Genomic DNA, 27,498 nt, shown 5'->3' with positions numbered 1-27,498 from the left:
CAGATGCTGTTTTCATGTTGTAAGTATGACATCAGGATCATAGGCATCCCAAATTTTTGCAAAAAGAAAGGTCGGCTTTGGTTTGGCCAGGTGCAACTTGAGATGTTGAAAACTGGAAGTTGTTGTTGAATTAAAGAAAACACTGATAGAAGTGAAGACCCGAAGGAATCAGTTTTCCAAGTCTACACAACAAAAGGATCCCAAGAAAGCCAAAAGCAGACCCTGGGATCTCTTCTACCGCAAGCTGTAAATGTGTATCAAGAAGTCCAGGAGTAGCAGATTAAGAGGCCTATGAAGCAAGAGAAACTATGAGTGAGAGCAGAATTTGACATGGCTTTTCTGTTAATGGAACCTAATGAGCCTATTGAGAGGGACCTGGGCTGGACACTGAGGAAATGAAGCAAATATGGTGGCCAGGGATGGACAACCTTTGGATGCTGCCAACCCCGGCATCCCTTGGCTAAGCTGCACCCACCCTGTTCAGTGAAGTCTTCTAAGGAGTCTCACTATGGATACAGAGGAGAGGATCCTGACCCCTTCCATTCTTAGGATTTCCACTGCAGGGGAGAACTATCCCCTGTCTTGATGAGCATGGTAATCTACAAACCTAGTTTTGTCCCAAGAGGCTTAGCAGTCTGCCTTGGGGTCCTACTTTTGCCCTCGGTGAGGGCACTAGATGTTTATCATCTAGGGGTCTGGTCTTTGTTGAGCCAGCTCTGGGTGAGGCTGAGACAAGGGCTGAAGCAAAGAGATTATATTGGTGTATTTGAAGCTTGTTGCAACTAAGTAAGAGCAGCAGAAGAAACAACAACACTTCTGACCTAAAGTAGGGGAACCAAGTCACACGTTCAAGCCCACAGACCCCGACAGCAGCCATGCTGGTGTGCTACTCAGAGAGCCTTTGGGAGATGGCCTCCAGATGCCACCACTTTGAATCAACCAGAATGGAACATCGCGTGCTCGTCCTGAGACTACATCCTCCCAGGTGGCCCCCAGCCCATGACCGAGAATAGTGAGAAATAGTAGAGCCAGTGATAATGGGGTTCCTCCAATGGACAGACTTTGCTTGGAGATTCACCATTAGCCTCGTCAAGACTTTTTTCCCAGAGCTGTACTGCAATCTTGAGATTCTTCCTACTCAGTGTCCCCTCCCTCTCTCCCTTCTCAGGAGTCAGGCTGGCTTTGCCATCTGGACACTTTCCCCACCTACTCATGCTTCCTCTCTCCTTTCTTGTTTGTAGGTATTCCCACCCTGCCCCCAGGTATCTCCTGAATCTAATATTGTTTTTGTGTGTGTTTCTTGGGAAGCCAAAAATGACTTGCTCCGTCAAAAGGGCTCCCTAAAAAAACCCTTGCGCACTGTTCGTGGGAATGTAACTTGGTGCAGCCACTATGGAAACCAGTATGGAGGTTCCTCGAGAAATTAAAAATAGAAATGCCATATGATCCAGTAATCCACTGCTTGGGATTTATCTGAAGAAAATGAAAACGCTAACTTGAAAAGACAAAAGACACCTGCACCCCCATGTCACCACAGCATTATTCACAATAGTCAAGACACGGAAACAACCTGTGTGTCTGTCAATGGAGGAATGGATAAAGAAGATGTGGTGTGTATATATACAGACGTATACATGCTGGCATATATTATTCAGCCATAAAAATGAGGAAATCTTGCCATCTGCAACAACATGGATAGACCTTGGGCATTATGCTAAGTGAAATACCTCAGATGGAAAAAGACAAAGAACATCGAATCTCACTTGTATGTGGAATCTTAAACAAAAAAACAAGCTCATAGACACAGAGAATAAACCAGTGGTTGCCCGCGGCAAGAGATGGGGATGGGAACGATGGGCGAAGGAAGTGACAATGTACAGATTTCCAGTTATAAAACAAACAAGTCGTGGGGGGTGCAACGTACAGCTCGCAGACCATAGTCTGTAGTACTGCATTTCATATTTGAAAGTTGCTAAGACAGTGAATCTTAAAGGTTCTCATCTCAAAAAATAAAAAATAATTCTGTAGCTATGTATGTTGCCAGATGTGAACCAGTCTTATTGTGGTGATCATTTCACAATGTCTCCAAATATTGAATCGTTATGCTGTACACCTGAAACCAATGTAATGTTGTATGTCAGTTGTACCTCAATAAAAAAGGGGGCACTCTCTGAAAATAAACACGTATTTGAACTACTAAAATATCCCTTAAAAAAAGATGAGTTATTCCATATGTATATCGCAAAAATATCTCTTGTAAATGTGGTCAGTACCATAAGACATGAAGGAACTTAAGAGAACTGAGGGGAGATGCTGTCACTCTGGAAGATTATTATTTAAAAAAAAAACCTGTTGATATTCATAAAATAAGGAGTGGACCTGCTGTTTGAGAACATTCAGAATGTCTGTGACAGTTTCCTTTGAGGACAGACTTCAAGGGTGAGATGTGGCACAGGTGGGCAGGGCAGAAGGAGTCGGCTTGGGGTGTGTTAGAAGTAAACTGACGATTTGACATTAAAGTCAGCCACGTTTTACTTTGAATTTCAGCACCTCCTCTAATTACCTGTGTCATCTTTGGCAAACTGACCGACCTCTCCGAGTCCCAATTCCCTCAACTATAAAAAGATTATTGATCTTCATCCTGAAGGGTTGTTACGAAGATGAAACTTAATGTAGGTGCCTGCTTAACACATACAGGTGCTAAATGTCCTCTCTAGGGCCCCTTTTAGAGCTTCGCCCCACCAACAACTACGACGACCAGCTGAAAAGGGGGACGCAAAGTTGACTCGCGTTTATCCACACGCAAGGTACAAGACGTTCACAAGCTGGAGAACTGAGTGCCTTTCCCTTTATCCACAACTCAGATGATCTCACCCTCTGATATCATTCTTGTGTCTCCGAGTATTTTGACAACAAAGACGTCCTCTTCTTCCTGACCTAAACTCATTCTTCCAATTCTGTTGCTTCAAATCATATCATTTCTGCTGATTCGAGCCATAACACGCATATTAGACAATCTCCCTATTTCTTACTATTTTAAGAAAATATATTTCCCTCTAGGTTGGTAAGACCCGCCACTAGGTACTCAATACAAGGATCAAAAATATGGTGCTTTGTAAAGCACGGCTTTGAAAAGCTGTCAGACTGGCCGACCTTTGCAAATACCAAATGGCATTTGTCTCCTATTAAAGTGAATGTGGATGAGTTATGACATGTGTTTACAAATGACAGAGCACTGAGCTCTAGGGTGATACTTCAGTGGGGAGGGTCTGGAGGGAAGTTCCAAGGTTCCAACCTGAAACTTCACTGCCCCACCTCCACCCCACTTCCCATCCTATAAGCTCCTCTACCACAAGAGGTCATGCTTGCATCTCTGTCCCAGCATTCTATCAATCTTTTTCTGTTTCTCTTCACCTGCATCTATATGGAATTGTTTAGCTAAGCGGTCACACTAAGCTTCTTAGATGTGACAAACCCATGGCTTAATCAGACCGTTCCGGCATTTGTTAACTCTGCCTTAGTCCTGAAACACGTCTTTTTTCCTCCTTGCGTCTCTGGGCTCTTTGGAAGTGCAGAATTCTGAGTTTTCAGGGAATCTCAAGGATATTTCGTTGATGGTTTCCTCCATGCTGCCATGATAGATGGAATACTGTGCTGTCCAGGAAGATCATCTTATAATACAGAGAGGGCACCTCTATTGTTCAGAGGACCAAGTAAAGAATTCGAGCAAGAGTAAATATTGAACCTACTATTTTACTTAAGAAGCTAATTTGGGAATTATGTATTTATTATGAAAAGTGAAAATGGGATCCAACTGTTTCAACTCCTCCCCAGTGAGATAGCTATGGCACTGAAAGGAGCCGATCTGTGTTCTAGAAACAGTAAGTGAGAATGCTGTTGGAAATCAGTGCAGGAAAATTAGTTTTTTGGAACCACTCAATAGCTATAAGACCCTGAATAGGCTTCTATGACTCAAAGTTTCCCTAACTTTATAATGTGAAACATGGGACTGAAGAGGTCTAAAAGCACTTGTATCTCTAAAAATCCCTTATGTGGGGAGTGCCTGGGTGGCTCATTCGGTTAGGGGGGTCCAACTTCAGTTCAGGTCATGATCCCACGGTTCGTGAGTGTAAGCCCCACATGGGCTCTCTGCTGTCATCATGGAGCCCACTTCAGATCCTCTCTCTCCCTCTCTCTCTGACCCTCCCCTGCCCTCTCTCTCTCTCTCTCTCTCTCTCTAAAACATAAATAAACATTAAACAAAGTAAGAAAATTTTTAAATCCCTTATTTTATGATACATGCCAAATAACTGAGTGGTTACCATACGCAGAAAAATTAAGAAAAGCTGCAAATGAATAACGTCACTTTAATGGCTTTTCATATTTTTTATTGGCCATTTATATTCTCTCTCTCTTTTTTAAATCTATTCTCTTATTGCTTTAGAACTGTTTTCAGGCAGGCCTAGATTATAAAGGAAAATGAATATCATAGGATACTCTGGTTTCTGTCTTCCTCTATCCGCTGCTAAATTGTATTTCACCAAACTGAAAATGAGACAGCTGTCAAGGGCAGTAAGAAAATCTTGGCGAGTCTATGTGTTGCCCAAACCCTCTCCCCTGGCCTTTTCCTGTATTCACCTGTTAGAGCTTCTGGTTTGACCCTCAGAACCACCTTCCTCTTTGTCTTCCAATCAGCTGATCAATATCTTTCACGTCGCTAATGGACTTTTTCCCCCAACTTTTTTTGTTTCAGTTAGTTGACAAATTTAAAAGTGCTTCAACTTCATTGAATATTTGTTCACAAACAAAACACGCTTTTGTTCAGACTTTCAGTTCTTCTTTTCTCTGGTTTGATTAAAACATCAGAACATGCCAATGATATTATTAGTTTGGGCTCTTACTAACCAGACCGGAAGTTTATTATCTTGCTAATCAGAAGATGAGAATGGGAAGGAAAAGCAGATTCAGGAGAACACAATAAGAAATGATTTGAAATCTAGAGAGAGGGAGGAAGAGAGACGGAGGGTAACAGAAAGGAGAAATACACAAGAAGAAGTAAAACCTAACTCAGACACCATATCCTTCACAAATCCTAGACCTTCCCAAGCAAAACTAGCAATCACTTCCTTGGGGCCCCCCGTTGTCTTTTTCTTTTGTCCATTTTGCTACCTTAACACACAACATGTGGTATACTAGTTGACCAACTATCTTCTACTATCGTGAGTACCTTGAGCCCAAGAAACATGTCACATTTATCTTTGTAAAACCAGTGCATGTTTATATTCCAGAAATGAGCGCTGAATTGAAAATGAAAAGTCCAACTGACAAGGATGATCGGAGATTCCAAATGCCACAAAGTTGGGCCTGCCGATGCTTAGAAGCCTTACGCTTATTTCTGGTGCTTACTGGGAGACTGGGAACCTTTCTGAAAGTTTACATTTTCTGGTAATGCTCACGTAATTAATTTCTATGGTTCCAGGGCTCTACAGATCATCCCTCTTCTTGGGGTTGTCAGTCAAGAAGATTCACGAAGATTTTATTGGTTGAGTATCATATTAAGGGCTTCAAAGAAGGTGTAATAGATAGGATCCCCTCTTTAGGAAGCTCATAATTTAGGGAGTTTGAGGACAGAATTCAAAATATCTGTGAAATATACCTATCAGCACTATGAACATGAAGAGTGTTCATTGTTTTTCTTTCCTTCTTTGATTCCCCAGGTTACATAAAAGCTTGTCCTCATTTGCCACTGTCCAAAAATTCCTTGAATTATCAATTCCCCAATCTCCACCTTACTACTTTCTTATCTTCTACACTTCCAACCATCTCCAATCTGGTCACTATTTAGAAAAGAAATGTGTGAAATTTAATAGTTGCCACAGACTTGAATCAAACTCTTGACATGATTTTTTCAATGGGTAAAAATGAATCTCTGCCATAACAATAATCCTCACCCAGGGCAGCTGAAAAAGTGAAACTTACCCCCATACTATAGTGGAGTCATGCTCATACAGGTACCACAACCGTGGTAGTCATTTTAGTATTATTTATCAGTTAATATTTAGTACTGTTTAGTATTTAATATTTAGCTGTGTCTGGAATTGACTATTGAATAATACTAAATAGACTTGTTTAGGAAGCAAAGCTCTAATTCCCTAAGAATCCTATGAGATTTTTCAAAAAGCACATTTGCAAATTCTTCCTTTGTTCTTTTCCAAAGCCAGAGATAAAGATATTTGTTTCAAGTCTTTGAACTCTGAGCTCACCTTCATTCAGTCATCTATATTCCCATTTAATCATATTATCACATTATTAAGCCTATTCTTTTTTTTCTTTCTCTCCCTTCCTTCTTTCCTTTCATTCCTCCCACCCCCCTCCCTCCCTTTCCTCCTTTCTCTTTTTCCCCCTTCCTTCCTTCCATCCTTCCTTCTTTCCTTCCTTCCTTCCTTCCTTCCTTTCTTATTTTTTTTAACAAGGGGCAGGGACATATCTCTTAAGACCTTCATCTACCCCAGAAGAGGAGGCCATGGGGTTTCAGAGAGTAAGGACAAATCCATCCTCCTACCAACACAGCTATGTGGAGACACTTACGTTGAAGTCGTACAACACACCGAAGTTTGCCGCAGATGCCTCTTCAGCTCTGGGAACTGTTTTCCTAGGTAAACTGCCATATGGCAAACCCCAGAGGTACTGTATAGAGAAGCAAAGAAAGCAGTTAATAATTGGAAACAAAGTCTGAGCCACACATGTGATCACAAATGGTTTTGTTTAAAAGCACTTCTGAAACTTTTTCATGGAGACTCTGTGGGTCTCCACGTGGGGTCCCATTTTCCGGGAATTGACTACTAAATCCAGAGTTAAGAACAAAGGGAGCGCTAGGAACCCTTCCTTCTAAGTTCAGTGGACCACCAGCAGTCGGGCCAACCACAATGCCCAGAAGGCTTGCTGAGAAGTCCCACGACCCACCACCACCTCTAAACTGGTCTCCTTTAGGGGAGGTCTGGAGAGGAGAAAAGAGGCCTTTGGGGGAACTATAGTGTTCAAACAAACCATACTACCCACATCTTCATGTGGGGCTGCTTCTTAGGGTTGGGGGTGGTGGGAGATTCTCTCCTTCATGTTAAGAAAGAGAAGACTCAAGGGAATCACTTATACAATTTGAGAGGGTCAAATGGGAGGAAAGATGGGTACCCTGATTATATTTGCTTTACCACTAATTCAGGTTTGCTCCCCTGATCTTATGCTGCCAGATTCAAAGAGGAATTTTTAGGGGCCGAGCCAGCCAGCAAGGGGACAAGAATAGGGTCCTGGCAGATTTCCTGGTGAGAACTGGTAAAAGCACCACGCTAGGGCAGGCACAAGGCTTGCCAAGCAGATGCTGCTTCTTATGGGACATGAAAATTTCTTCCCTGGGGCTGGGGGTGGAGGATGAATGTGACTGGACGCCTGAGTGTGCAGCTTTATGGAAGTCAGCCCCTAATCCTACCCTCCACATAGGCTGCACAGCTTCCATGGAAGCTTCTTGGCTTCCTAGGACTGAACAGAGCAGAAGGTGGGTCCTACCCTGTCTCACTCCAAAGTTGAGGGGCACAGAGAACAAAGGAGATTAAGGTCTCAGGCTCGGCCCTTTGGGCGAAAGGGCATTTGAATCAAAGGAAGGCTGAATGAGTCTGTGGGCTGGAGGCTGCTGAAAAATGGAGCCTCATTGCCAGGAGGGGACCAGTCTTGGCCTCTGGCGGTTCTGTAAAGCTAGCACATGAGGTTTCTATCCTCTTTTGTTCTTTTGCTGGAGCTGGTAACCAATGCCCAGAAAACAGGATGCCTCTCACAGCAACTAACACAAACCTGTAAGAAAGCATCCAAAGACAATATGCTTCTTAGTTCTAGGAATACATCCAATCAAACACATATTAACTCCCTCCACTATACACCAGGCATTCTGTAATTTCATATAGTTGGAACAAATCAGCCACAACCGTTCATTTCCACGGAGGCTGTGTGCTGTAGGGGAAAGAGTAAGTGCCGTTGATAAAACTCCACGTATGCCCCGAGTCTGACACTAAGGAGTGTCATAATAGCCAGTGATGGAGTTTCAAGTTTCCTTGGAGACATGAGCAGAAATAAAGCTGGGGTTAATCTGAAATAGATGAAATACATACATTCTGCTCTATCGCCTGAAAGTTTTCACTTGAGAAATGGACTCGCCAGACTTCTGATCTATGTCTACTGACTTCTAAGAGCCACATAGCCGTAGAATGCCCCGAATTATCTCAGGGATTATAAAAGTAGTGGATTGAGAGGCAAAATCTTGGGACAAAAAATAGAATCATGATCCCAGTCCTGGAACGACTTGAAAAAAACCCCTCACTCTCAAGATATTGGTTAAGCCCAATAAGCAACCCGTGACTCTGTTTCCACATTTTTAAAGGGGAAAGAAATGCTTCTGTAAGTCTACTTCTTACATTTGTTGTGAGGCTCAGTAAGTAAAAGAAATGAAAGTGTTTTGCACTATTAAAAGCAAAATTCTTCATGCACGTAAAGCACTATTGGGATTGTTATGCCCATGGGGAGGCTCAATGCAGAAGCTGGCACTGATTTAAAACCCAGTGCTCTAACCTAACAATCTGACGGTTGATTGGGGGTGGGAGGGAGGGCAGGGTGGGTGATGGGTATTGAGGAGGGTACCTGTTGGGATGAGCACTGGGTGTTGTATGGAAACCAATATGACAATAAATTTCATATTTAAAAAAACACATGGAAATAAAAAATCACTCAAAACGCTTAGTTTTGGCTGTCGGCAATACTGTTCTGAACAAGTTGGCTTTGAAATAATGACACCTAAAAGACCCTCTGTAGCCCGAATAAAGCCTAAACTGACTTCTGTGTGATAAGTAAGCATCCAAAGATCAGAGCCATCTAACCTCTTGTGACTAAAGACTCCAACCTCAGTCTTGTTTGTTGGCCTTAGTTGATTGACTCTTTTCCCCACATCAGCTCAGGGCTTTGCCTCCTTCTTCACTCTGGACCCACTATCTGCTTTACTCTCCTCTCTGACTTTGATCCTAAAAGACCCCACCCCACTGTGTATGTGTGCGTGTGTGTGTGTGCCTGGGTTATCTTACTTTACATGTGGAAAAAAACTGCTCATGTTGTGTTTCTTCAAATAGAAAAGACAGATGCATTAAGGAATATTTCTTTCCAAGCAAACTTGGCAAAATAAATAAATACAATTCACAAGGTGTCGAAGCTTTCCTTTTGAGCAATTAACATTTGAGCACAGGGACCACCTTGGGAATCTGATAGAAGCCATGAACCCTTCCATATAAAAATGTACATTTAAACAGACACACCACATTTTATATATGATTTCAGGAAGCTCATGTACCCTTTGGAGCAATGAGTAGGATCTTCAGCCCACGGGCACGAGTTTGAAGATTAACCTTGTTACCTGGGCTACAACTCTCAGAGTGGATACGGCCAGTTAATCATTCTATTTTTCAGAAGAGGAAAGAAATTTTCTAGGACAGGAGAAACTTGTTCCAGCTATTTTTTTGTAACCCGGAAGTCAGAATCTTACCTCTGGCAACATGATGAGGCTGAATGTCAAGATAAAGAGAACCATATTTACTCCATACATCCATCTCAAGAAGAGGAAGTATGAGGCCACCGATGAGCCAAACTGACCTACCAAAAAGAAAAGTTAAAAGATTGAGAGACAGGTCAGAATCAAAAGGAAACAAAAGCCACTGTCTTGGTGCTTTCCATAAGAGATCTGCTCCTGGCGACACTTGGGTTCTTTTCACGTGGACATCATATCGACAGTCTCTGGCGTCCTCCTGTTTCTATCCTGGAAGAGGGAAAGTTAATGGCGATGGAAGTGCTCTCTACTGTGTAGTTGCCGTTGTGCAGAATGACTGTGACCTACGCCTTTAGAGTCCATCCGAGGGAAAGCTGCCTTGTGCTTAGCAGCTAGAAGTGCTCCTTGAAGAGCCCATTTCATGCCTGGAGTTAGTACAGTTGCGTGAGCAAATACCTGTAAGGTAGTTGCTGCAGTACCTGGCCAGCAGTTTTCCGCCATTATCATGATCATTACTGCCCTTCTGCCTCCTTCCTGTCAGCCAACAAGGCTCTTCTCAAAAATGTTTACCACATCCTTTCTGGACAGCTGTCCTAACAGACCGCCCCGTGCTATTTGTCTGACTTAACTGGCATTTTTTAGGTACAGCACAGTAGCTGAAGGTTATTCACTCACTCCTCACATATTTAAAGTATCTTCTGGGGCGCCTGGGGTGGCTCAGTTGGTTAAGCATCCGACTCTTGGTTGCAGCTCAGGTCTTGATCTCACGGATCCTGAGATGGAACCCCACGTTGGGCTCTGTGCTCACAACATGGAGATGGCTCGGGACTTTCTCTCTCCCCCCTCTCTCTCTCTGCCCCTTCCCTGCTCGTGTGCTCTCTGTCTTTCTCAAAACAAATAAATAAACTTAAAAAAAATAAATAAAATAAAGCATCTTCTGCCAGGAATTACTTTAGATGTGAAGCACAATGTCACAGATACGGTTGCTGCCCTAATACAACTTACATTTTAGTGAGGTATGGAAACAACAAAAATGCAGGAATTTAAAAACTAAATAAATTAATTAAATATATGTATTTATCATAATATATTATATATTATATTATACATCGTATCATGTGTGAATAGCATGTATATTATATATCATATATATTATATATGTATATTCGCTTTATACATTGATTAATGCATATATATTATGTGTGATATAGCATGTATGCATGCATCATTTATATGATACGTATGTATTATATATGATATATAAGATTACATATGATTATATATTTGTAACAATTACATATATGTAATTATTATAACCAGATAGGTCCTGATTATAAAATATCAAGAGGGTTGCTTTCAATAAGTTCGTTGAGGAAGGTATATCAAAGAGGGTAGCATTCGAGCCTCGGTCTGAAGTTGGAGGAAGAGGCACAATGCCCAGGCTGGGGAAGAGCCGCTCAAGCAGAGGAAAGAGCCAGAACAAATATCTGGAGGCAGGCAAGAGCTCAGGACAATTGAGGAACAAAGCAGAGGACTGTGTAGTTGGAGCCCAATGAACAAGGGAAATTGGTGACAGATGAGGACGGAGAGACAAGCCAACCCACACTGCGTAGGACCTCTTAAGGCAAGGTAGAAAGTGAGGCTTTTATTTTAAATGTGATGAGAAGTCACCAACAGGTGTTAAGCAGCTGGAGTGGGGTGGTGGTGGGGGGACCGTGACCTTTAAGAAGTCTCCTCCACTTTGGGAAATGAATTGGGAAGGGACAGGCAAGAATGTGCCATCGACACTCGTGCGCCACCGTGAATAGTGATCTGTCCAAATCGTATTTGCTGAGAAAAAAATAAAAAACATGATCTTACAACAGAGAATGGAAGAGGAAGAAAGAACAGGAATTTGAGGTCTCACGTTGAGATTTCACCAATTAACAAAAGCCAGACTTTTCTTGACCACTTAAGGTTCAACGTTAAGTTACTAGTTTCCTTAATCTTCCCAATTCCCATTTTCGGTTGCCCAAGAAGAAACAATGAACACTGGCAGTCACCCCCACTGCATCGGGCCCTTTTTCCTGACTCATTCAGCGAAATACCTCCAGTGACCAAAGCTTTTCTTGGCCCTCTGGCTTTGCAACATTACTGGTGGGGAAACATTATTGCAGAAGGAAGGAGGCTGCTATGAAGCAAATTCCAGCCTCTGCTTAGTAACATGAGGCTGAGATCACATGAGAGTCATGCTGCTATTTCTGGAACTTAGAATATTCTTTAGGTGCCACCTCGCCTATTCCCACAACACAGTGGCAATTTTTATAGAAACTTTAAAAAAGTCAATGGCTAAATGGACGTTTTTTAAAAAACCCAATGATTTTGAAATCTGAATCTTTGGATTCATTTCACTTTGTAGAGGGATACAGAGTTCTACAGGATTTCTGAAAGCATGTGGTTTTGCTAAACATGCCCGCAGGTGCTGTAACCAGATGCGCTGGTCCATCTGCAGAAAGGCTCAGCAGATCTGCCCCTCCCAGGACATCTGATCACCCACCTGGCTCCCAGTGATTTCATATCATTTCATGGCTGTTATCTATGTTCTCTGGTAACAATTGCCCAAGGACTGCCTCAGCCAGGTTCACTTGTCATGTTTTATTGAAGGCAGTAGACTTCCAGCTTCCTAGTCATTATAGTTACTCATTAATTGGAGAAGAAACTTTGTCTCTAGGTACCCGGAGTAAGCTTTTCCCTGAAACACACATGAGATCTTCTGGTGTAGAATCCCAAGCATGGGATGCTGACTCATGCTTTCCTCCTTCTCTCCCTCCCTCCCTCCCTCGTGGCCTTCTTCCCTTCCTCCTTCCCTTCCTTCTTTCCTCCCCTTCTTCCTTTCCTACCTCCCTTCTTACAGTTTTGCTCTACTTATTAGCACCCACGGCTAATGGTCCCCTGATTGGGACTAAATCTGGCATTTACTAAAGAGAGAAACCTGACTATAGTGTAGCTAAAAGATAATTGGAAAGAACATCCATTCCCGTGTGCTTAGTCTCTTAGATAAAATTGTAAAGAACAAGAATAGGTTGTAGTAGTGGTAATGATAACAACAACAACAACAACAGCTGGCATATCTCGCTGGTCAGTTATGCATACTGAAAACTTTGACATCAACTCATTTAACTACCTCTAGAACCCAATAAGGTTAAGTGTTATTAGGCCCACTGTGTGGATGGAGAACCCCAAAATTAAACATAAGCTTTGGACTGAACCAAAACTTGACTAATAATAGTAACAGCTGATATGTAATGAATGTTTGTTTCAGACACCTGTCTTGATCTTGTGTATTAATTCATTTAGTCATCGAATTCCTGCAAGAGGAGAAATACTGTACTCTCACCTTACAGAGACTTAAGCCTGTGGGTTACACAGCTAGGAAATGATGAAACCGGGGTCTCGTGGGTAGTTCTGTAGGTAGTAAATGATGGAGCCAGAGTTCTAAACCAGGCAGCCTTGATTCCTAGGTGTTTGACTCTAAATCTAGATCTCTTTTAACCACAGTGCTATATTGCTCGTCAGGTAGAATCATAATCAAATTATCTTTTTAAAACTATAATACATGGAATAATTATGCCATGTGCATGTATGTCTGAAAGAATATAGGCAATATCCATGAATCAGCCAAGGCCATGCACATTCATAAATTTGGATTGTGCCCAGAAATGACCTGTTCTTTTTTTCTTTAATCTAACTAATAAATCCTGTTTCCATAATGAATTATTCATGTATTAAAACAGAGTCCTTGGTATGTATTCCAGTGAGACCTTTTAAGCTTATGCAATATTCTGGTTGCTGAATTTTCTTGCATTTCTTTTAAATTCAGGTTAAAGTTTCACCTCTCCCTCCCTCTGGTTATTTATTATTAAGGCAAAGCAATTTGTAGTCTGTCATCATGGATAATTTCCTCTTGAACAGTTGGGTAATAAGACAGGCAGACAAATATGAGCATTTCTAAATGGGAAAAGACCAATTAAATCACCTGCTGCATGAGTACAATATACATATCATCTTGTTGGGCTAGGACAAAAAGCACAGTTTCTTTCAAATTGGTCTAGGAAAATTAAATGTGGCAAATTTGATTTGGATTATCTGGAGCCAGTAAGGGGCAAAAGGACCTCAACCTTTAGAAAAGATTGGAACATGACTGCCTTTCCCATCTCTTTTCCAATTTCCATTTAGTTAAGTTTCAAAGACCATCGCAGATACATGCTTCCCCATCTTTGGTAGGGTACTTTCTATGGGATGGTTACTACGACCCAAGGACTTTGCTAGTACAGTCTTAGAGAGGTTTCATACTTTTCAACTAACATAATAGCCCCAGAGTCTATGGTGTATTTATGATTATCATTATGATCATAATGCATTAAGCATCTTATAGAAGATGAAGTATATAATTAAATAAATAGCTCATTCAAAACTAAATGCATGAGAAAATGGAAAATAATTCCCCAAGTAGGATATTGATCAAGAAATTCTATAACTACCCATCCTGCCATTGCCCTGGTAGAATCCACTCTGGGAACTGTTGCCAAAGAAAAAGTTTATAAAATGTTCTGTAAAGTGATAAATGAGCAAGCCACATTGAGGAAACCACAAGCTTTGGACCCAGACAGACTTCACCTTGCATTTCAGGTCTTCTAGAGACTAATTCTGGTACAGTTAGGTTAATGTGCACATTGCATGCATGGTAAAGAGTATATGAAATGTCTGCGGAGTATCTGAGCGATGCTCAAAGGGCAGTGGTTGTGGCGATTGTTGATAGCCTAGAAAATGAGGGTCAGTTCTTCACAGGGAGGCATAGCACCATGAAAGGTGAAGAAATCAGGGCAACCTAATCAAATCATAAATTGCATAAGGAAGAGAAAGTAATGTGCTTGACATCATTCAGCTGACTGTTCCAAATTTTCTGGAGGAAGAAGAGAGGAAGGAAAATAACTAAGAGTATAACTGAGTGGCCCTCAATCTGTCTTCCCCACAGTAACACACATGATAGATGGTGGCCATATATGTAACTCATTCTTGTGTGAAATTCTGGCAATAAAAATAATCCCATCTGTTTCTGGCCTCCTCAAGATAGGCTACTGCAATGCAAGCGGGCATGACATTGTTATTGAGACAAGTTAGAACTGCTCTAGTGTACCTTCGAAATAAAAAATGTGCAAATGTACATATTTTAATGATCATTCTTACAAATGTATGGGGATACATCTCAAAACTGGTCAAGATTCAACCCTATCATCTCACAGGTGAATGAGACTGAAGCCCAGAGAGATTACATGACCACCGAGGAGCAGAACAGCTAATCTGCAGCAAAGCAAGAGCAGAACCCAGAGTTCTTTCCACACAAATTGTATCAAGATCTTAATGTTCCAAATGTCTTTCTGTTCCTCCATACCTCTCAGGTTAGCGTATTTCAGCTGCACACTTGAAACCTAAGGATTCCGTGACGTCTGTTCTTTTCTGACGTGTCTAAATTCCTTTTTCCACTTCCTACAATGGTAGACATGTGAGGAATGTCTACTCTTTCATTTTATTCAACACATATTTATTACAGTCAAATTCTAGGTCTGGCAATCCAGGAGGAAGAGAACCAAACCTCTTCTCTCATGTCTATTCGAAGAAATAAGCACAAAATAAAATGAAATGAAATGACAGTTAAAAATTAAATTTAAGGGGTGCCTGGGTGGCTCAGTCGGTTGAGTGTCTGACTTTGGCTCAGGTCATGATTTTACCATATGTGAGTTCAAGCCCCCCATCGGGCTCTGTGCTGATAACTCGGAGCCTGGAACCTGCTTCAGCTTCTGTGTCTCCCTCTCTCTCTGCCCCTCCCCCACTCACACTCTGTCTCTCTCTCTCTCTCTCTCTCTATCAAAAATAAATAAATATTAAAAAAATTAAATTTAAAATACAGTATTTAAAAAAAATTTTTTTTTAACATTTATTTATTTTTGAGAAACAGATTGAGACAAGCGTGAGCCGGGGAGGGGCAGAGACAGGAAGACACAGAATCCGAAGCGGGCTCCAGGCTCTGAGCTGTCAGCACAGAGCCTGATGCAGGGCTCGATCCCACAAACTGTGAGATCATGACCTGAGCTGAAGTTGGAAGTTCAACCGACTGAGTCACCCAGTTGCCCCTGTTAAGATGTATTTAAAAAGAAATCACATTCATAGTTTTTTAGAGCCTTTTTTTAAATGTTTATTTATTTTTGAGATGGAGAGAGACAGAGTGTGAGCAGGGCAGGGGCAGAGAGAGAGGGAGACACAGAATCCGAAGCAGGCTCCAAGGCCTGAACCATCAGCACAGAGCTTGATGTGGGTCTCGAACCCACAAACTGTGAGATCATGACCTGAGCCAAAGTCGGATGCTCAACCGACTGAGCCACCCAAGCACCCCTAAAATACAGTATTTTAGATAGTAAGTGTTAAGGAAGAAAATAAAGTAATAATGTGATCATACAGGAATATGTGGAAGTGTAATTAATTAGCTGATGTGTTTTTAATTCATTGCCACTTGATAATGAGAGACAGAGGACTGAGGATAGGCACTCCTAAAACATGCCCAATCATGTCCATGAGCTATCCATCAACTGTGTTATCTCCCTGTGGAGCCTCCATTTTAATTATGCAACGCCAAGTTTAACCAGCAGGAAAATCTGCTTCTCAGTCTGAAAACTCAGGGAGGAAATTCAGATCCTAGTCGAAACTCTTAGAAACCAAAACATGGCAAGATTATGCTCACCCTCATTTTAAATATGACCCTTTTTCTTTATATTCTGTATTCTTTCTTATTTAAAAACATTATTTATTACATTTACAATTTTTTAAATTTTTATTGGCTTTATTCCAAGCCTAGAGCACTGTTCTAAATACGCTTTTGATCAAGTATATTCTCCTGACTTCTCTGTACCCTGTGAATACTGTATAAAATGAAGGCACAATAACGTAATGGTATTCACATAACAAATTCCTGGATGGTGATGTGATTAACTTATTCTACTTCAGACGTGAAAATGAGGCTTTAAGATTTCTTCACTCTTTGTAGACATTGTTCAATTTGATTATTGTCTAAATCTCATAAGAGTATATACTTTCAATGTCATGTTCATTGCCAAAATAAAATCACTACCTTCCCAATGATATATATGACTCAGTGTCACTGTGCACAATATTGACTTCCCTGTATAGGACAGAACACAAGGTCAGAATGAGAATATTTTGGTCTAATATAGGAAGGGAGAGTGGAGTCTCCAGGGCTGTGACTGGTGAGTACTAACAAATTTTCACAGTAAACTAAAAGAATGTTAAAAATGATAACTTTTGTTTGTTTGTTTTCTTGTTTTTAATCTTTCCAATAGTACAGAAACCGAGAAATACATCTGATAAGCTTATGAAACAACCTTCCCATCTAATGAGATCTCATGAGCACTTACTTTCAATTGCTTTGATTTTGTTTTCCCACGGGACACAAGCAGCTTTGAAGTTTTCAAAATCACGAAGAAATTTCGCCCATTTCTGAAAAGAAAGCCAAATAGAACAATAAAACCTAGCCTCTTGTTTGTCAAGATGTTTTATCCTCCACCCCATCCCCAAATATCACAAGACAATGAACTTGGAAAGATCTCTCTAGTGCCACATAAGGCTTTTTGTAAAAAGAAAAAAAAAAACAAACCAGTAGGATTCACTTGCTTCTCTGTTCCCCACCCACCTTCACACCAATTCAATTAAAAAAACGTTTATGGATCCCCTATTTTATAAAAAATATGCTGAGAAAGATCTGTTTATTCTTCCAGACCATAAGGGAGCAGGGACTGGGGTAGCACCTACTAAGTTGACTGGCAAATTGTATATGTTTAATTAAATACTTGTTGCATGAAGAAATTAATGAACTATGAATAAGACATCATTCCTGCCTTGAAGGGCTTCTGGGACTATTAGAGTAAGCTGTACCTAAACAAGTAATTTTGATACAGGATGGGAAGTGTTATGACATGGGACACTTTTTATTCTGGGAGGGGTAGAGCATCTAACTAAATGGAAAGTCATGGTATCATAGGAAAGGGAGGAAGAAAAAGAATCATACATTAGCTTTTTTAAAAGCTTATTTGTTTTGAGAGAGAAAGAGAGAGAGTGCAGGGGAGGGGGAGAGAGAGAGGAAGAGAGAGAATCCCAAGCAGGCTCCACACTGTCAATGCAGAGCCCGATGTGGGGCTGGGTTCCACGAACCATGAGATCATGACGTGAGCCGAAATCAAGAGTCAGATGCTTAACTGACTGAGCCACCCAGGCCCCCCCTACATTAGTTTTATAAAAGACCTTCCTTCCATTTTACTCCACAATGTTGGGCCATCCATGGTCAAGAGGACCACAAGGAAGAATGGGAACAGGGAAGCTAACTTTGCATATGTGCACATAACGCTGGGATAATGTGTGAGATGGACAGGTGCAATAGAGCCCAAATAACAGTATGAGACAAGTCTGAAGTTCAAAAGGTTACCCAACCTAGAAAGAGCCCAAATATCCATCTACAATAGAATGGATGAGTAAATAGTGGTACCTTCATACAATGGAATACAACACATCAATAAAAATGAACAACTACCACAACACAGATGTGTCTCATGAATATAATATTGCGTCAAAGAAGCCAGAAACAAAAGCATAAATATTGATTCCATTCATTTAAATTATAAAGACAGACTTATTACTCCCTGATATATATCATAAATCTATATTTCATATTTAAGGTGTGAATTTTATTCACAAAACCCCATCTTTATGGAAATGAATTCAGCCTACAAGTGGTATAACAATTATAAAAAGGGGATAATAATACCTATATACCTATTTTGCTTTGAGAATTAAATACGGTACCTTCATAGAGGGATTCGATTCAGTGCTTGGCATAAGCAAATACTAATGAAATGTTAGTTTCTTTTCTATCTTTTCCAAGGATCTATGTTTATATTACTATATCATTTGGGGCTTTTTTCATATTCTATTCAATTTATAGTTTATGTTCCTGGTAGCTGTATGGCCCTGAAACTTGTAGATAACAACTTGTAGAGCAACAAACTTTGACCCAGAACCCCTTAACTACCAGGGAATGGAAGTGAAAGGGGCACAATCTTTACCGTTTCAGAGTGATAAAATCACACAAGTAAGTCTTTTTGCCATAAATCACCATTTCATTTGAGAGGCCGCCATCGAGAATATACAACATCGACCAAACTGAGTTGTGAAAATGCTTACCTTAGCCATCATCATCTTAAATGCAAACCACCGCTTTCCTTTTCCTTTCCCAAGGGCTCCTTCATTTTCACTCACAAATTTTTTTGCTTCCCTGAGAAAATAAAACAAAATAAGGGGTAAGAGGGAATGGGGTATAGGTTGAGATGCATAGAATAGAGGTAGTGGACATTTCATTTTATCAGGTTTGTAGCCTTAGTTCTTCCAGACCCTTAGCACATGAATTTAAGCTCTATTTCAAGCTCTGGACTCGTAATAGATGTTTAAGCTTTTTAATTCCGGCCAGGAAGAATAAGATATTTTAGTCTCACTTATTAATCAGCTGGAGTCATCAAAAAGCAAGGAATTTATGCTAAGTGTCAAAATCGAGAACTCTAGTTCTTTTCATTTCCACCACATATAAAATTGAATCCAAAGTTGACTTCAGCTTCTGGCAGTCAGAATGTTTATTTTAAAATATTTTCTCTTCTTCTTTTTTAAGGGTTCCTTTTGTAAAATAAGGCAAAGAGTTTAGGACAAACTGACATGGAGCACAGTTACTGACCTGGTATTTAATCTCATAAAACCAATTATGAGTTGAAACAAAAATGTTATGTACAGCAAATTGGGTTGAGGGAAGAAGAGAAAGGGAAGGAGTACTTTTGGCCTCACATTCAGAAAGGGCCTCAAAGATAAAGTTTAATATTATTCCCAAATAGTTATACCTTTCAGTAGTCACACTTAGGTCTCTCTGTATGTGTGTGTGTGTGTGTATAGAAAAGCATCAGTTCACGAAAATGGAGAATGTTAAATATACTATAATTTTATAAACTCGGCTGGCCAATTTTGCTATTGCTGTTTGTTTGATATACGAAAAACTTTTAAAAATAGAGGTGGCCCAGGTTTGTCTTGACTTTTCGGGACAGCAGAGGGCATAACCCAGGAGAACCCAAACCTGAACTATGGTTCAATAGCTGCAACATCGTCTTTTGGTTGGAAGGCTGCTGGACCGTGAGATTTTACAGAATATTATTAACACAAAAAAGCAAATTAAAAAAAAAATGAAAAGTCAGTGAAGGATTTTTTTTTTTGGTAAGGTGTTCCTGAGTAATAGTTCTAAACTCAAGATTTTATAATACCCAGGGATGGAAACACAACATGCACCTGCTGACTTACCCAATAACTACACAGTGGTGCCTCCTGAATTGCCTGGGCATGTGAACCCACCCACATTCTGCCATAAAAACACAAGTGCAACGGAGAAGATTCACTTTAGGCATCAAAGAGAGCTCCCAAATTAGTTCCTTGATGGCAGAGATGAAATCCTGTCCTTGTGTATCTCCCACAGCACCGACCACTACTTTGACCAGAAGAGGATGCTTAATAAAACTAGACCTTCTGGAAGTGGAGATGAGAGGCATAACTTGGGATAGTTACCAGATTGGGGAGAATCTGGTAATTGTATTTTCCATATTAATTAATGCTCAAATACAAGGTCATTCCCAAATGCTGGGATTGTACCCTTCTTCAGGAGTCTACTCAGAAACTATGACAGTCTCCTGGAAATGACAAGGGTTACTAGACTGGCCTTGTCAAATGGCCTGACCATTTGACATGACCTCAGAGCTATGAAGATTAATTTGATAATGGTTTCTAAAACACTCTACAGATCCTAAAATGTTTAATGCAGCCACATCACAAAGTATAAACTGAGCTCTCATGGCTGGGTTTCTACATCCACACAATCAGAAAGTGCATCACATTTAAGCCTTAACTATATGTTCTAGAGAAGACAGGGCAGGAGTGAGTATGGCACCTCGCTGACATTTATAAAATGTTGAAGTGACCTACACTAAACTTGACTCTGACTTGAGTTCTCAACCAGCCTCTGATTTGTCTCTGTGAGCAGGGGAGGGGCAGAGAGAGAGGGAGACACAGAATCCGAAGCAGGCTCCAGGCTCGGAGCTGCCAGCACAGAGCCCGACGCAAGGCTGGAACCCAGCAGCCATGAGATCGTGACCTGGACCGTAGTCGCAGGCTTAACCAACGGAGCCACTGAGGCGCCCCTGATTCTCCTATTAATACTTGTTTCAAAACTGAAAATTTGCTCTAACATGATTGATTCATTACAGAAGAATTTAAGCATAACACAAATTTTGCGTTTGCTGACATGAGATTGTATCTGCAAGAAACTCGAGGGGAATGCAGAAAAACCGCATCCAGCTAAACTTAGCGTATTCACGAAACGTGCACACCTCACCCGGCTACCTCACTGCGCCTCCTGCCTTATGGCCGCAGCCATTCACAGCTGGTCTTAAAGAACTTCCTCCAAACGCCACATCCCAAATTGCAAACCTGTTGAAGGCCAGTTCCACGAGCAAGCTTCAGGTCTTTTGCAAAGGAAACTGCCATCATTTACTGTAGCTTTTCTGTATTTCTTAACCACTTAGCGTGTGCAAAATGTTGCTGCCGTTTTATACCTATCTTTTTTAATGTGTCACTGATGATATTCCTGAGTATTCTTCCCTTATTCCCAGGTTTCCTATCAGCCCTGTGGTTTTCATTGCCCTATTTTGCGTAGTGTGGTGGATTTTAGGTACCCATACAATGTATGACAGCCGAACTGACTACAATTCAACTATTTGGTATCGAGAACTTTGAAACTCGTAAAATCAGGTCTACATAGGAATCATCACATCACTTTATTATAGTAAAACATATAAATAGAGAGTCAAAAATTCTTCCTGGTAGTAAAATCAAAATTTGTTTTTCAAATGTAAAGTGCCTACTTTATATGGGCATATTTGCTACTCTAGATACTTAGTTTGGTCTATAGAGTTACATCACTTTCTAGATGAGTGGCCAATTAGAGAACATGACTGCTCTAAACAGCCATTATTCTACTTCATATTTCTGACAAGATTTTTAATTTTGTGAACTGATGATTATGTAATAGGATCATTAAACTGGCAAGGTTTAAGAGAGAGAGAGAGAGAGACGGAAGTCAGGGTTATAAACAAATTAAAATCATCACACAATTAATGGAAACTATTTCCATGGCATGCATAGGGTTTTTTGTCAGTTATTATAAGTATAATTTTCCCTGGAGCCATCTAAGCAAGGTTTTATCGTTTGCCTCCTCAATTGCCAAGTTTTTCCTGATGCTAGGCACAGTTTCATACTTCCCTCCAAAGCACTACCGTCCCCCACCCTCAACATATGTATTCTTTTGTTTTTTTTTTTAATGTTTATTTATTTTTGAGAAAGAAAGAGACACAGAGTGTGAGTGGGGGAGGGACAGAGAGAGAGGGAGACACAGAATCTGAAGCAGGCTCCAGGCTCTGAGTTGTCAGCACAGAGCCCGACGTGGGGCTCGAACTCACAGAGTGCAAGATCATGACCTGAGCTGAGGTCGGATGTTCAACCAACTGAGCCACTCAGGTGCCCCTCAACATGCATATTCTGACGCTGGTTTTCAGATACCAGCCTGGACCGAACTCAACTCCATGTAATCTCGGGTATACATTTCTTCTCTTCCCTAATGCCTTACTCCCTCCTCCATTCTCCAAAAGGCCTCTCTCTAGTTTCATTCCTGAAGGATCCTTGAAGAGCCATTCTAGCTCCTTCTGCTCCCCACTGCCCACCCTTGCCAAAATAAATTCTAGACTCAACACATCAGAAGTCTTGTGGGGGTGTGGGGTGATGTTAAGACAAAGCCAGGGGTAATGGAGTAGCCAGAGAATAATTTTTTTTAGCAAGTACAGATTCTTGAAATTCCTAATAGGATGCTCTTCGGATATAAGGAAGAACTCTTGCAGCTTGCTGGTCTAGAAGAAGGGACATCAGATGGGAAGACGTAGGCAACTCTGAGAGAACATCCTTTCACACTATTTTCAAGGCTAACCTTTGTAGTGAGCTGCATGACCTCGAGATGAAAAACAAACAAAAAAAAAGTAGTACGGCCCAATCCCATCATCTCCAATAACAGATTTCTTACCCAGAAGACAGCATCTTTCATTGTGCTATTAGAAACAAGATACAAAAAGAAAATATCCAATATGGAGAGGAGCACTGACTGATACTTATCACACTCAAGTGCCCGTTACGGATAGCAGAATCCAAGTAAATAAAGAGCAGAGCCTTCGAAAACTGTAAAGCAAGACAACTTCTTCATGGTTTTCTTACAGTTAATCCATTTTCCTACCCATTTGTATTCATCTGGATAATTTAAAGGGATTTTTTTTTTGACACAGATAACATGAATAAGATTGTGTGGATAAACTTGGAATATCTATTGGCTTCGAACCATCCAAATGTCTGACTGAAAAATGTGTGTCATTCCCTTGAACTGCATTCAAAAAAAGCTGCCTGCCAAGACCGTAATCCGGTCCCCAGGTCTCGGAGCTCCAGCCGGCCCTGGTACAATATGCACAGGTCCATGAGCTGTAACCCCAGACCCAGGGATAAATAATTGAGTGAGATCTATTTAATGACAATGATACCTGGCCTCATCATTCATTTATCAACCCCTTGTGTTGGTAATTAGAATAATAAGGTTTCATGGGCTTTCAAGAATGCTTTCACAGTTAGTTGGAGGAAGACACTTTGGTCCAACTTACAAAATAGATAATTTACCCATAACACATGATACAACCCTGATCGCCCAGGGGAGTCAGGACATGCAAGGTTGCCTTTGACACATTCTCATCCCAGGAAACATGTTCTCTGTTTGGGTTAGGTTAAGTTGACTTTTCTTCCCTCTTGTTTTCAGTTTGATAGTACGATTGGGCAACCAACTTCTTGCTCAAGTAAATGAAAGACATTTCAAAACTAGTCTTCAAGGCAACTGTAATCAAAACTTGTACTCAGGAACACTTCCCAGTAAAGGGATCTGGGGAATGAGAAGCCTTTTCTTAGTAAACACAGTTGTTAAAAAAAAAAAAAAAAAAAAAAAAAAGACCAATGTAAATTGACTCAAAGTCAGAACTCTGACTTTTCCTAAAACAGTACTGAGTAAATTGAAAGAAAGGAGCAGAGGTTGGAAGCTATTCTAAGCACAGAGATTGGAAATAAAGACTATAGGCTACTAGACTACTAGGTAATGTAATTCCATAATGAGACTGGCGGCATGATTTAAAATCATCCTAATCCTAGAAGCGATGATTCCAAACACCTGCGTTTTGTTTTGTTTTGTTTTTTATAAAGGAGACACTGGTGGAAGTGGGTGCAATGGTTTGAGGCTGAGTTGCTATCCCTATGAAGTAAGATCATAATAGCTCCGTCGTGGGGCTGTCCTGTGTTTTACAGGAGATAATGCATACAACACGTTTAGCAATAGCACATGTAATGGGACCATGGCAAAATCGCAAGAGCTCTATAAGGAACTATTATTCATAGCCCTAGTACTGGTAGTGCTGACTTCGATTTTTGTGCCTGAGTCTCCAAATTACAAAGTTGAGAAACGACTAGATATTTCCAGGCAAAAACCCCTCGGAAAGCCAGTCCGTTTCCCTTCACATGATGAGACGTGGGAAGAGCGGGAATAGTTCTTGCCACTAAATGAGCAAGAGAGGAACCAGCCCCGCATTTAAGACGCAACGTGAGGGCCCTGGTGTCGGGCTTCCGAAACCCCGCTTATGACTCAGCCTGAGAGGAGGCAGCAGTGAATTCCAGCCTGAGTCCTGCTCCCCCCGGGCTGTGCTGCCTCTGAGAGCTCAGGTCAGCCGGGGAGTCTCTGTGCTCAGAGGTAAAAAGAGATCTCTCTCTCTCTTGAATAGGACTATATGCCGTTCAATTTTGTGATCTGTGTCTTATCTGCGAGACACGGGTTTGGATCCTGGCTCTGCCATAGACTAGCTGTGTGCTCTTGGGAGAAGATTACTAGACTTTATGGATCCCGAGCGTTCTCACCTGTAAAATGGGATCAGCAACAGTAATGGCAGTGTCAGCTAACATACACTGAGTGCTTGCCGCGTACCAGGAATGATGGATGCCCATCGATTCATTTTCTCCCCCACAAAATCCAGCAAGGGGGGAACTATCTCAGAGATGAGAAACTGAGGGTTGGATTAATGGAATAAAGGTCCAAGCTTACCCAAAGAGTAAGCGTCCCAGCTTGGCTGGGATTTGAGCTCAGTGTCCCCCGCCCCACGCCAGTTTTCCCCTAATAACAGCATCATCTACCTCGTGCGACTGGCATATGGACACATATGAGACGACACAAGCAAAGCAGTGGTTGCTACACTTAGCCATTTTTTCTAAGCATGTGTTGAGTGTGTTTGTTCTTAGCAATGCGCTCAGTGTTTTGAAAGAAATAAAAGAAACATTGATTCTTTTCTGAAGTTCAAACTCTGTTAAGAAAAATGAGATATAGACCCATAAAATTGTTATATAACAGTGCTAGACAGCTTTAAGTGAAAAGGGAGAGGAAAAAGGAGGCCTGAGAACATGTTGAAGATGTAGATAAGAGAAGAATTACACTGGACATCAAAGGGCTGATAGAATTCAAGTAGGCAGAGAAAGGCATTCTAGGCATTGGTTTGCAGGAATTTTTCTAACAAAGGAGATATTTCCACCATGGATCACATATACAAACTCATAGTCTCATATAGACTAACAGCCTTTCACGAGGCCATTTACAGGGCTTGGTAGTCAGACTGAACTGATTTTGCTCAGTTCGGGTGCATTTGAATCAAATGCATGTGGTACATTCTCAATGCTGTAAACAGACAGATTTACAAGGTGTTGCCTCAGAGTGAGACAGGCGTTCTGCTTTGGAAGGTTGAGTAGAATGATTCTGCACCATATCTGTGTGTTCCTGTTTCTACCCTATGCTAAACATTTCTAAGTACTATGGAATATTTTTCCAAAATGTTGTGTTGTGATAATTAGGAGTGCAAAAAAGTCTTAGTTTTCTGGTGGAGCAGTGTGCTCTGCCTTTTGATCCTTCCTTGAGTGGGCAAGACATTTCAAATGATGGCAGTTCAGTGAGCTCTGAAAATAATTAAGACCACCTAGTAAACTTGACTGCTTGCCACATGGCAAACTTAGCTCTCGAGGTCTGTCCTAAGCACTTGGCAACACAACTTAGGTGAGGTCACCCACAGAGAATTCTACACTCCTCTGTGAACTAGGCTTTCTACTGAGTTGACTTATCTCTTACAATTTCACTGTTCTTTTGCATAGCCTCCCTTCTAAGCTTCCCTGATCCTTCTGTCCAAGCACTGGTCAAGAGCACTATAATAGGATATACATAAAATAAACAATTAATTCATCCAGAGTCATGTGTCTTTATGCAGATATCCCAGTATGTATGTATATGTCTATATGCAAGAACATAGACATATATATACATAGATATGCAAATTCATGCATGTATACCATAAACACATAATTAGCAACTATTTGAAATAAGTGGTTTAGAATATTTAAAAATTTCTAATATTCAGGACTGTAGAAAGAAATTTTAGACACATTATACTGAATATATGAAACTACTCCCCTCTCTTCTTCCCGTCTAACTTGTCTTCTTCTAATATTCTAATACAATGTTCTCCAAACGTTTACTTTAGTATATGCATTTTAATAAGGCATTTTAATAACCTCTTTTATTCTACAACAACAGGCTTACCTAAATCCCCCAAAGTAGTGTTCCGTTTGCCATTCTTTTGTCCTATACATAAAAACATCCTCAAAAATGCCTTGGCCACTCTCATATTATAATCCTGATAAAGTAAAGGGTTATCTTCAAAATTCATACCTTACCCAAGATCTGGATGACACTCCCCCAAACCAAAAAAAAAAAAAAAAAACCACATTCCTCAAATTAATGGTATTCTGTGCTTATCATCTACACATTTGCTTTCCTTTTACTGTTAATGTATTATGTCAAACACACTTAAAAGCATTTCTAGATAATTGCAAGTGGTAATTAATGCATTTCTCTTCTTAATCACCTTTCAAAGATAATATATTTATGGAGAGTCTAATAGCAAGTTGTGAAAATTAGCTGTCACCAGTAGCTGACATCCTAAAGAATGCGAGTTAGGTGAAATGGTTGGAGAGTAGGACACCCTGGCAGCCTGGGAAACCAATTCAGTTTGCTTTACCACACCTAATATATTGACTGATAACACTCTAGGGAAGTCATAGACAATGAAATGCAATTAAGAAGATAGTAACTACATTTTACCTACCTAGAAGAAAACTTTAGAACTTTCTTTTGTCTCATATTTACTTTTTGTTGTAAGTATTATTATCTGATAATGCACTCTAAAAATCCCTGTCTATTTGAAATTTGAGGTTATCTGAATTCTGGATAAGCAGATATTTCTGGAAGGTAGTGAATAATATTGATTGACAAGATGAATATTAGCATATGTTAGACCCATTTTCCAATGACCGTTACCCTTCTATCAACCATCTGGGCAGAATCTCAGGCTGATTTAATGAGGCTGGGAGCTTGAGATCTTGACATAGGTACAAGAGCTATAAATGCCTTTACAACTGTCCAAAAGAGATAGGACCTGTGGCCCATGGGCCATCTAAAAACCATGCCAAACCAAGGTGAAGAATAGGACATCTCCAAGTATCTCTGGTAAAATGATGCAGTTATAGATAGGAAAGATGAAATAAATCAGGAAACAAATAGAGAAGAAGAAAAG

The 27,498-nt window shown here is 40.7% G+C and overlaps 1 protein-coding gene across 1 annotated transcript in view; it reads right to left on the bottom strand.

Moving 5' to 3' along the window:
- The window catches only part of TMC1 (transmembrane channel like 1), a 104,619-nt gene that overhangs the window by 52,741 nt on the left and 24,380 nt on the right, over positions 1-27,498 (bottom strand). Inside the window, exons 5-8 of the mRNA XM_078436135.2 lie at positions 18,860-18,950; positions 17,041-17,122; positions 9,575-9,681; positions 6,589-6,687 (exon numbers count right to left, since the gene is read on the bottom strand). Of these exons, the coding sequence (XP_078292261.2) occupies positions 6,589-6,687; positions 9,575-9,681; positions 17,041-17,122; positions 18,860-18,950 (379 nt within the window). The remainder of the gene's footprint in view (positions 1-6,588; positions 6,688-9,574; positions 9,682-17,040; positions 17,123-18,859; positions 18,951-27,498) is intronic.

Source organism: Panthera onca, chromosome D4, assembly GCF_046562875.1.
Source record: "Panthera onca isolate mPanOnc1 chromosome D4, mPanOnc1 haplotype 2, whole genome shotgun sequence".
Classification (NCBI taxonomy): domain Eukaryota; kingdom Metazoa; phylum Chordata; class Mammalia; order Carnivora; family Felidae; genus Panthera; species Panthera onca.
Note: the sequence above shows the minus strand (reverse complement) of the source record. Positions and strands in the feature narration are given on the sequence as shown.